This window comes from Erithacus rubecula (genome assembly GCF_903797595.1).
Source record: "Erithacus rubecula genome assembly, chromosome: 2".
In the NCBI taxonomy this organism is placed as follows: Eukaryota; Metazoa; Chordata; class Aves; order Passeriformes; family Muscicapidae; genus Erithacus; species Erithacus rubecula.
The window spans coordinates 81,155,507-81,167,669 of record NC_136685.1 but is presented as its reverse complement, the minus strand read 5'-3'; the positions used below and the strand labels follow the sequence as shown (position 1 = coordinate 81,167,669).

Genomic DNA, 12,163 nt, shown 5'->3' with positions numbered 1-12,163 from the left:
TTTTATATCATGGGGAATGGTTGATGTGCATGAAGACAATGAATGATTATTTTGCTGAATGTGGTTATTTGTTGCTTTGGAAGCAGGACTTAGTTTTAATGGGATAGGCCACACTAACCCACAACTAGATGGCAAAAGGCAGTTCCTGCCTTTAGGGACAATTTAAGATGGAAGTTTAATCCAAAATTTGAATTAATTTTAGCATGATGAGGTTTCAGGACTGACTTTGGAGTTAATATCTGCACGTCTGTTTCAGAAACTATAGACCCCGACCCATTTATTTCTAATGGTTTCTCTGAAGACAAAAAAAACCAACGTGAATAGTACAGATCTTTTGGTCAACTTAGTGGCAATTATGAGTTCTTAACTGTCTCTAGCTGTTTATTCTCCCTTTGTTATGGTGGAAATTCATTCTCTGCAGCAGATCTACCCTCAAAGAGGGTATCTTAATCACTTCAGTGACCCAATAGAGTGGGATATCACTTGGGAGTATGGGAGAGTAGGAATTCATTGTCCAGTAATTCTACAGTGCTCATAGTTTTATGACTCTAAGCTCAAAACAGAAGTTTCTTTTCAATAAGTAGTAATTCTTCATTAAAATGCATTAAGATATATTTAACAATAAAACCTCACTCCAACTTTTTACAGCATCGATAGCATAAATATTGTTCATGATCATTGTGATCCCACTTACTGCTTCCAACATGAAGCAAGTCTGAGACTGTCAGGTGGAGAACTATTTTTTTAATTATATAGTCCTCCTCTGTTCCCCTCTATATTCCTTCTTGTTCTTGGAGCAGTATTGCCAGTTAGGCATAAAAGATGTCCTTCATTCATGCTCTTAGAGGGCATGTACCATGCTCCAAAAATGAATGTGGAAAGAGGAAAAGGTTCAGGTGACTCCCTGGATTGAAAGGAAGAGGCTTTGAGATCTGGCTGCAAAGGGCTAGACCTACAACGTAGGAAAGAATATTCCATTTTTAGCTCCAAGAAAATTGCAGAACTGGCAGTGGGGAATCTCACATCCAGTCTTAATTCAAATCCTAGAGATATTTATATATTTGAGTCATTTTCACAATATCAGTGGACATTAAAGCTTGTATTTCAGGTGAGAATGATAGTACTAGTTGGAGAATTTAACATTCTTGGTTTAAATTTACATTTTCAATGTAAAATATAGAGATTTTAAGCACTGCTTCTAGGTCGGATGGGTTATTGGAATCCTATGGGTTGGGTTTTTTCAAATGTTTCTCAGTCTTCTCTGAGGAGTGCCTGTGCCAAGAGGAATAAACAGGGATATTTGTTTGAATTCCAGAAATACTTCTGCATGAATTTTTGCAAGCTTTTTTTTTTTTTCCTTCAAGCCATCTAAAATAGCTTTTATTACCACTTACTACTTTTAGTCTTGATATGAGAAGTAAGGTTATTGCTTTTATCATTTGGTCATACATAAGTCCCAAATTGATCACATACAAGGTTTTAGAGGATTTCAGTTGATAAGTAGGACTGGGTAGTGCTATACTAACTTTCATTGATGCTGATAACACTTTTGCCCAATTTTCTTCCATCTCCTTCACTCAAATGTGCATTTAGGTGTTGGTTTTCTTTGAACTGCACTGAAATAGCAAGTTACATGTTTTGGGTATTCACTTTAGTATATATCCACCCTATGAAAAAATACATCCACATACTTAACCTTTTGCAGTTGCTCTGTGATTTTACAATGACAATTTTAACCTCCTTTGTGGTGAAATCGCCAGAGCAGAAGTACTGTCATACCTAAAATAACTGAAGAGGGATACCAGTGGATGCAATCAGAGGATAGAAACTCTGTTGTCACATTAGAAACTTAGAAGCATGAAAGCAGATATTCAATAGCAATAATTAATGTCTCATTAATTTGTAGCCAGAAAAAAAGGGTCACCTCATAAGGGCCTAGATGTCAAGCTGGGTTTGTTGTCAGTTATATTTTTGTTAATAAAAGCAATACTTCTATTCAGTATACAGGGAAGATAAGTCATTCTTTAGTTTTCTCTAAAGAATGAATATACTAGGGATGGAAATTAAACTTTTAACAGTTTTCAGCTGCATTTCAAAAGGTCTTGCTATAGAAGCAATATGATATCCTAAAAATTTCATCAGATGTTCATATCTACTTTTTGTAACAAGGACAGCTACTACTTTTCCATTTTGATTAATTTATCAATACCCCCATAGAGGCAGGATTTCTCTTTTTGCAAACAACTAATAACTAGAGCTCAAACCTATGTGAATTTAAGTAAACTTAGTATTATGTATTAAGAATGTGCAAGTTAATATTTATATTCCTGCTTATGAAATCTGAAGGTTTTATTCTTAGAATATTGAAAGTGAATACTACTGATGTGTTACATAATTTTGTGTATAAAAATGTGATGTGCATGGTATTTGTCATTATTGTCAGAAATATGGATTTAAATTCCGACGTATCTGTTTTACTTTTTCCAACTTCTAGTGAGTAGTAGGATTTTGGTAAAACTAACTTAAATATAGCTCTAATTTGCAGTTTTTATAAATTGTTTTGATGAATGCCTCTGCTAAGAATGTTTTATAAAAAATGCAAATTTCAGCTTTACTTAAACCTGCTCAGCCTTCTAGACTGTTAACACTGATTCAGAAGGCAAGTACACTTACTGCAGGGGTTTGGCAAAACTGGTTTTTAGAAAGGATGTATATGGTATTCAGAATAGTTTTTCCTTTTTTCTAGAGGCTGCAAAGATTTAATGTTTCCTTTACAATTCAATCATTCAAGATAGATTTTTTTCCCCCATTCAAAATGAAATGCAGTCCAAAAAGTACTTAAAAGCAGTAAAAAGCCTGTAACATCTGAGGAAAGTCTAAAATAATGAGAAGTTTTACCTAAAGATAGCTGAGAGTTTTATTAAAAAAAAAGCAGCATGATAAAATTTGAAAAGCAGAAGTGAAAGTTCGGGAGAGAAATTAGCCAGTTTGATTTTTCAGGCCCCATTGCTATCTCCTCCTTTTCTACTTTGTCTGCTATTCCAAAACCCTAGAGATAAAAAATTTAATAAATGAATATAATGGGACTGGCAATAACTGTTCCCTTTCTATATTCACTTATCCTTACTTTGTGTTACTAAAATGCACTCTTTGTGTAACACAAGAGGCACAATGTCCTTAATTCCAAAGTGAATTCATCAAATTTTGTAAGAGTAGGAGCATGCAAGTTACGGAAGTCTTCTCTAAACTTCTACTGATTTTTGGACACAGGACTCCCATTTTAAGTCTGCTGGACTTCTGGAGGTTGTCATGTGCCCAGAAGTCCTCAGTTGTGAGATTAGTTGAAACTTTTGAAGGCTCAATTTTGTGTGTATATTTAAAGTACAGTTAATACATATTGATGCAGTCTGTAATGTAGCAGTTACAGAATTCCTACAGAGGGATAAAATGCTTCTTCAGTAGGTGAGTGTTTGACATTTATTGTGGTCATTGCTGAGGTGTAACATGCCTAATTACTTTTTCAGATCTAGACATTGAACACAGAAGCCTGTTTTGTACCATTCTCAGAGAGGAACCCCAATAAAGCTTCAACAGAGCAATAATCAAATTTCATTTTTTACAGACAAATTTTACTTATTTCTTAATTGCTAATGTTCAGCTTCCAAAATATCTAAGTGATGGAAGTGATAAAGCTGTTCATCTTGAATATAGACAGATAGTCAATTTTAAAATTAGTTAATTTAGATTGCTGCCTGTCAAAAAGAAATAGCTTACCAGGAAGTTTATCTCATGGTTTCTTCTCTGAGTTCCCTACCTCAGCATACCCCATTCAGTGCTGGTGTTCCTGCTGGGAGGGAAGAAAAAAAAAAGTTCAATTTCTCATTAAGTGGCCCCTGCACTCCTGTAGTTTATAGCATGAAATATTAAAAGAAAAAGATAGCCCCAAGATGTTACTAACTAATGGTGCACCCACCACAGAAGTTTTCTACCAAAGATGTAGTATAGACAGGCTTCTACCTCAGAAAACCTCAGTATCTTAATAAAGAAAAAGCTACAATGTAATATAAGATTAAAAGTACAGTAAGTTTCCAAAACCAAATTGATGTTTATAACAAGTTCTTTTCCCTTTCCTAAATTGTTCTGAAAATGAAATATGCCTCTTTTGTGGTATATAGTGTTACTGGCAAGCCTGGTGGTAGAAATGATTCTCCAGCAACAAAAATACATGCAGATGTCTACAGATGTCCCTAACAAAAAACTTCACTTGCGTTTGGTCCAAGCTGTCATGACTCCATTGATGTAGGCTGTCATTTTGTAGAGCTCTTAAAATACTCTTGTCCACCACTCAGAGTAATTCTTCTAAAATTAAGATATATTCAAAAGGAGAATTTAAAGACTGTATCTATCACTCAAAACAGCATAAAACATAAATTGGGCAAAGGTTGTTGAGACTATTCTGGTTTTTTATAAATATGTTGGTCTGGTTGAAAAAGGCAGAAAAGTTTTTGAGCCTAAAAGCCATTTTTCAGGTCTAAAACAGAGGCGACAAATGCTGCTGCAGCATGTCAAGTACATGAAGCATGTCAAAACTAATTTAATTTGCTATTCCTCAATTTAAATCCTTATCTTAAGCTCAGTGATCTAAATTTTATTTAAAATCAACCCTAATTGTTGACTCAAATGCATAAATATAAGCCCTTTCTTGTACTTAGTGAAAACTTTTGCAACTGCATCGACCATTGAAGGGAGCAGTTTTAGATTCCTAAAAAACAAGGGAACTATTAATTTATTTGTAATATCTGGTGTTTAATGTAAACTGCAAAATGCAGTAGGATATATATATATCCTGTTTTATGAAAAGTTATCTGAAATGTGTGATTCTGTCATATGCAAAAATGAATCTTATTTATTTAGAAGTGGCAGCATCATTGGGTGGGTCTCCTAAAGTTCTTGTGGGTTTGACTTCATTTTTTCCTTCATATCCACCCACTGAGCTTCTGCCAAGTCTACCATGCTTCATTTTATGCTTTCCCTTTGTACCTACTAATTAAGGACTTTCAATATGTGTGTGTATTATACAATTGAATATGATCTCACAGGCAGCTCTAGAGAAGTAAATGGTTGCAAATAGCAGATGAATTTTTTTCTCTTTTGATATATACAGGGTGTCATACATGAAATGTAAAATATTTCTCCAATAATATTTGTGTCAGAACACGACTATTTTATTTCCCACTACCATGATCTGCAAACATTTCAGTTCTGCCGAATAGCCTCTAACTGCATTCTCATCTCTATGCTCCAACTTTGATATTGATACCTCTGGTGCCCACTGGCTTTTTAAAGAGAATATACTAACATAACTAGTCAACACAAAAGTAGGCATGCTGTAAATCATCAATACCAGTGCAGGTATTCTAGAGTATCTTGGTTCCATGCCGTGTAGTCAGAGAAATTATAATAAAAATTATAACCTGAGAAATATAGCAAATTATATCTGAGAAATCTGTAAGAAATAAAAACATAATCAGACCAAAATGATCCTGTTAACTGAGGAAAATGTGTTCGCCAGGTGGAGGTCCTGACCATATTTAAAGTTGCTATTGACAGCTTCCTTGTATCCTGCAGCTCTCTCTAAAATTGTGCAACATATGACAGGGAGGCAAACTGGAATACTAATTTTCCAGAAGAGGAAAATGAGAGAGATGTTTCAATAGTTTGAATCTTTAGATGCAAGTATCACTCTAAGATTCAACCTGATGTCAGATTTACCATATTTCAGTAAGGAGCCTAAAACCACATTTCTGACTTTCATTAGGCATTAAAGGTCAAGTGGCTTTTGTTGCAAAGGTAGAGGTGTTAAAAACATACCTGCACTGCTGCTTGAGATTTCTTCAAATAATGAAACTGAAGAAATTCAGCATGGTTAAATTCAGCTGTCATATCCCATTTAAAGTTTTGTTGTTCTGTGTTCTTAGACAATCTTAAAATAGTAAATCTCATCTTCTTTAAAATTATGTTTATACTTAATTTAACCTTTGGTTTTGAAATACAGTTCAATATTTTCCTTACTACTCCTGCAGAGGAATATAATTAATGTACTAGTCTGCTTCTTATGAGATTCTTGTAAGTAGTTGCTTGCTGGGTTTTTTTGAAGCATTTCAGTTGAACTTTATAAAAATTGACTTTTACAATGTTGACATTATATATAATATCTGGGGTTTTCTGTTTTATTTCTATTATCTTAAAATAATCCCATTTTTAGTGACATTAATAGCATTAGAAATAGTGCTTGTCTTTAATTTGTGCCCAACATGCTCCTGTACAAGATTCTTCTTTGCTGTTGCTCATTTTCAGGGTTTCAACAAATTGTTCATTTTACCCTCTTCCTTCCCTGTAAATAAACAAAGACACTCCAGAGACAGAGAAATTAACTTATGCTCATGTTTTATTTAGTTCATTGCATGTGAATATTCTGGTTTTCCTTCAAGGCTTTTAACTTCCCAAAAACTGCTCAACACTGTAGGCATTCTGTGAGCAACCTTGTTTTATGTCTTCCCTTTTTTGAATTCTAGTCTAGTTAAGGTAGCCATATGTAATACACATGCTTTTCATGAGAAATTTAGCTAAGCTTGCAGTGAGGAAGTATTTGTTGTATATTGTTTTGCCATTTGCTTTCCTATTTTTAAGTATTCATTCTTTATTCGCTCGTTATTGCAAGCTCTGTTACATCTTTTTCCATTCTGAGTGGATGGCTATGTCATCTTGATGGATCTTGGTAACGATGCAATGAATTATGCTTACATGACCTCTAATATCTTATTTCTATTGCAAAGACTTACCAAATAATCGATCTTTAGTTTCATTTGAAAGTTTTTGCAGTTCTTTTATTCCCATTTGATAATATATGGAAACACATAATAGCCCAAACAGGCTGACAGTCCTCATAAGCATGAAGACTCACAATTCACACTAGTTGCTATCCTGAACTTCTTCAGACTGCCCTCACTTGAATGAAAGCTTTCCTAGAGCCAAGGGAACTCTTTGCTTCTATTGATTTCAGTGGAAGACTCTTGTGTAACAGCCCACTTAGTAAAAATGGAAAGCAAATGACTGACAAAGTCTGTTACTCTGAAAATGAAGTTTCTGCAAAATAGATACATGGGCAGATATGTGGACAGATGCCTTTCTCATCAGAATACATTGTCTGAGCAGTTATTCCCAAGAGTTTGCTTTTGTCAACAGTCTTAATGTTCCTTCCTCAGAACAGATCAACTTGCAATCTTAATACTTCTCTTCTGGAGAGTTGTTTCCAATTTTTTTTGTGGGTTAAACTGGCAGCCTCTGGCATGAGGGCTGCTGAAACCCCCCCCCAGAGCTCTCATACCAGGACCAAAATCTGGTTACAGGGTGGTGTTATGAGGAGATACTGTGGTTCTACTTTCAGACAGAGATTGTGTCAATTTCGTGCTATTGTTTAACAGATTTTTCCAGACCTAACTGAAGACCAATGTAATTTTTTTCTGTAAGTTTCATAAATTAAACTTTATGAATATCTTCTCCGTCTGTGTAATTATCCTTTTACAACAAACAAACCAAAAAACAGAAGGTGGCTAGACTCAAAACTGGAAGTGCCCTTTCCAGACTGAGCAGTCTTGAAATTTGTTTGGAGGGAAAAAAAATTAAAACCACAAAAATAATATGCTTTAAAAATATCCAGTATTTACAATTAGATCACTAATACAAGCTGTAATAGGATTTGTTGATGTTAGATACACTTAAAAATCAGTATGATTGTGCAAATATACAGCTGTGTTTGATCACTTTTATCAACAAAACAAGGTCTGTGTTTATCCCCTTTTATGCTCCTACCTACTGAATGTAGTCCTTAAATAATTCCAGTGCATACTATTTAATTTAAAAATAGCATTCAAAGAAATAATTTGTCAGTTGGCAGTTGAAGACTAAGTGCTACCTATACCAAACATGTTCCCTTAAGGTTAAAATTTCTTGAAAATTAACATTTGGTGTTTAGGATGACTGTAAATAGCATTTGTGTATGAAAGAGCAAAGAATAAATGTTTAAAATCTCTAAATTAGTGAGTGATAGAATAGCATGCATAATATCTACCAGAGTCCTCGCTGATATGCTGGCTTCTACCTACTATAGGCATACAGAGTCCTTAAATCACTTGGTCATTTTTTACCTTAAAAAGTAATCAGCATCCAAAAGCCTTATTATGTTTTTGCTCACTGTATTTTGAATTATTACTAGTTTTGAGAGTTTAGCTGACTATCAACACTAAAGCAACCTTTCTATTTCTTGATCATGTCAGATCTTGTTGCTCCATTTCAGAGCTTGGAAGACATCACTGCCACCCTGCTGACTTACCCAAGTTCAGTGGGACAGCTGTAATTTGCACATTGCAGCAGAAGAGCCTATTGAACCAATTTTTTGGTTTAATACGAAAGCTGAGAGAGTTCACTGGGTCAGAGAACAGACTGAAATCAAATCTTCAATGAGAACATTCCTAAACATACAAATTCATGATGTGGATTGAACCTGAATTTTACCAAAAAATTTCAGCTATGTGAATTTGCTATAAATGATGATGGGTTTGCAGTGAACTTCACATTGTGTGAGTTGGCCATATTTGTGTTCTAGTATTTAAGCCAAGTTACACAATCTAACAGGAAAGGTATAATTAAAATTAGGCTGATACAAACTTTATCTTTTTTATGCAATCCTGTCAACTGGGGTTTCATGAATCCGATTGAAAGAAAATTTTATGCTTTTTCCAATGATCTGAGTTATTTTTATGGTAATGACTATTCCAGGTCACATTGTAATGACTTGACATGTGTTTCCTGATTCTCATCCTGCAGGATATGATGGTTCTTCCTTAGATAAGATTTTTCAAATATTTATTTTGTAACACTATGCAATGGTAATTAAGAAGGAGAGGAGAAAATTTTTTGCTTTTTAAGAGTGAAAGAAATTGTTTTCTCTAGAAGTTTTAGCTGAACTATTCCATTACCCTGCCAAAACTTTGTCCTTATCACTGGTTTCTTCTCTTCATTTTGGGTTTGTTTATAATAATGTATGTATTGCTGTACATAGATTTCAATTTCAAAGCTAGAGAAGAATTCAATAACACCTTGGTTTAAAATAACATATATTTTATTTGTTAGAATTAACCCCATGAGAAACAGCACACCAATAATGTTAATGCACCATGGCACTTGGAGGTCATTTGAATAAAAGTGAGGCTATTTTATGAAAGTAAAGATTATTTAAGGATTATTTAAAGAAATGTAGACATCATGATTGAAGATAACACATCAACCACAGAAAATAAATAATCTTCATTACTGAGCAGAATGAAAATAAAACTTCTTCATCAAGCTCTCAATGTTTCTTGCAGTCTTTTACTGTTATTTACATGATTGTTTTCTCTTATTTTCTTCATAAATGTCTGTGCCCTTACCCATAGGCTGCAAACTTTTTCTGCAGTTGTTGTATGCTCATAGTATACTGAAATACAATCTCAATTAACCTTTCTAAGTTTCTTTCCTTTTACACCATTTTCATTATGGGTTTGTTTACTACTTCATATGTCTCTGTATTTTCTTAAAATGTACTGCATAAACCAGAAAATGTTCCCTTCCCAAGTGTTATGGAGATCTATTTTTGTGTGCTTTGTTTGGCTGTACAAATCTGATGCCTTTTCAAGCTAGTGCTGGAAAATTATTATCAGGTTACCTTTAATTTTGGTTGATGCTTTTCTGCCAGGGAGTAGCAATAATCACTGTAATAGTTTTGTTTTCCAAACTTGCTTTACTGTTCTTACTTGTACTCTCAAAGGAAGCACATGGCCAGAAGAGTTAAATACTTTACATTACAGTGCTATGTGTGAGTAAGGGCATGTCATTGTTTATCTTAGGCTTGATCGTGAATTTTTTTCCAGGCTTTCTGCACTTAAAAAGCTTGTAGCTTTTTCTGCAGCAAAAGCAATTCTAGGGGGTCAATTCAGGCTCCTTGTTAAAATTAGTGCTAGAGATGGGATGAATTGCTATAAAATTCTGCTCGCAAAGCTGCCTGTTTTTCTTCAAGGCAGGCATGAAACATGAACATTATACTCTCAGGTCATCACCACAGAAAAATATATTTTCCTGAATTCTCTTGCTCTTTTGGATCACACAGCAGTAAATAGTGCACTGTATCTTTCTTTGATTTTCCTATTCAAAAAGGGTGGAGCATTTCTGCATGCTTTGCCATTCAAACATTCCTGGTGGTTCTATTTTCAACTCAAAATTGTTGAATTAGTAACAGATGTGCTGATTCTTTTGACTGAAACAGGGGGCAAAATTTTCTCTATAATTTAAAGAAATCTTTTTACACTTTTACCGATCATTGAACCCTGAGTCCTAGCTTTTGTTACCAGCCTTCTCTGTAAACAGTATCTTACACCACAAAAATCTCACTGCAGTCAATGGGAACTTATCCTGATATACATATGATGAGGTACACCAGAAAATATTTAGAATTCCAATTTAAGGAATATCATTCTTTAGGTTTAAGTTGCAACTTGGAGGTTGAATTAACGATGAAGCTATTTTGCAATCTTCACAAAGTTTGAGAGTTAGAATCTTTCCCCTCTCTGCTTCTGAACAATCTTCATTCCTCTAATTTTTTAAGTGCAAGTCTCATCCTTTCTTCTTTCTTATTTATTGACATATATGTTGTCATATATACACTGGTGATAAAACAGATGGTGGCATAAGCTCTCATTCTCCTTAAGCCTTTGTTTTTGTTAATGGTAATACAGGTACAATATATCTTACTTGATCTACAGATCATCATACTTCATATTAAGAACTGAAAATAATAAGAGATCCTAATATTTTTCTGTAGTGATTTTAAAAGATTTGAAGGCCAAATAAGTCTTGACATTCTGGTGCACAAAAGGAAATAAACACCATGTTGTAAATGCAAAAAGGCCTTGATCATTTCTGTAGGTAGAATTCTTGCTTTACCTAAAAGGGTACGGAAAAGTATTTATTAATACATAATTAAAGAAGTCTGATTTTTTCCTCCAAGAATATTTAAAATATTTGAGGTATATTTAGGGCCCAATGTGAAACAGATGAAAGAAGTACAAAAGCAAACTGCATTGTGCTGTTGTGAAAATACCTCTGGCTCGCATTTAAGACTATTTCACATATTTTAAATTTTCAAAGTTCAGTTTTACTTATGAACATTCAAAATTGCTTGAGGAATTTTATGCCTCAAGCACTCAGAGTTTAGAAAAGTGATGTGAAACATAAGTAATTTGTCAGATAATAGAAATCTTTTGTCAAAAATGCTTTTCAATCAGTGGAAAACCAGACTTAGTCTTCCCTTTGATTTAAGGCCCCTGGGCTGACTTGACTTGCTGTATTCATCTAAAAAGAATTTAAGTAAGTGCAAAATCTCTATCTTTTGATGACTCTGAAGAAGTTCTTTTTCTCTCTCTCTTTTTTTTTTTTTTTTTTTTTTCCTTTACCTTGGGACAGGAGGAAAGATGTCACTTGGACGTCAGGAAGCTTTTGAAGTTTTCAAGCGGGACCATGCTGACAGTATAACCATTGAGGACAACAAACAGCTTCTGAAACAGAGGTGAGTGTCACAGCAAAATACAGCTGGGGGAAGACATCTGAGACTTCATTACAGTCTGGGCAGGAACACATAATTTTACACCAGACATCCCAGGCTTCTGTTGAGGACTCGTTACATGCACTTCACCTTTTCTTACTTAAGAGATTTTATACTCAGAAAGTACTGAGTGGTGATAGAAGAGAAGTCTGGATAGAAATGAAAATAGTGTGAGGAATCTTGGTGCATATTTCCACTGGTTTTATTCATCTTCACAGCCATGTTGAAGCAACGTGGCAATGGCATTCATGATCAAGAATTATCTAGGGGGAAGTAAAATCCATGGGACTGAATCAATTACTGCAATTTCCATTGTCAAAAATGCTTTACTGGCTTCAGCACTGAATTGGATAATAAGCTAGGAGATACTTAACATATGCATGTCTGGTGTCCCTAACCTGTTTGCCAAGTCATTTTAGCTTCTCTCTGCCAGTTTTGCATTCACAAACAGAAATAATACTTTCCTCC

The 12,163-nt window shown here is 34.4% G+C and overlaps 1 protein-coding gene across 1 annotated transcript in view; it reads left to right on the top strand.

Moving 5' to 3' along the window:
- The window catches only part of KIF6 (kinesin family member 6), a 147,798-nt gene that overhangs the window by 80,486 nt on the left and 55,149 nt on the right, over positions 1 to 12,163 (top strand). Inside the window, 1 exon segment of the mRNA XM_079329326.1 lies at positions 11,557 to 11,659. Within this exon segment, the coding sequence (XP_079185452.1) occupies positions 11,557 to 11,659 (103 nt within the window).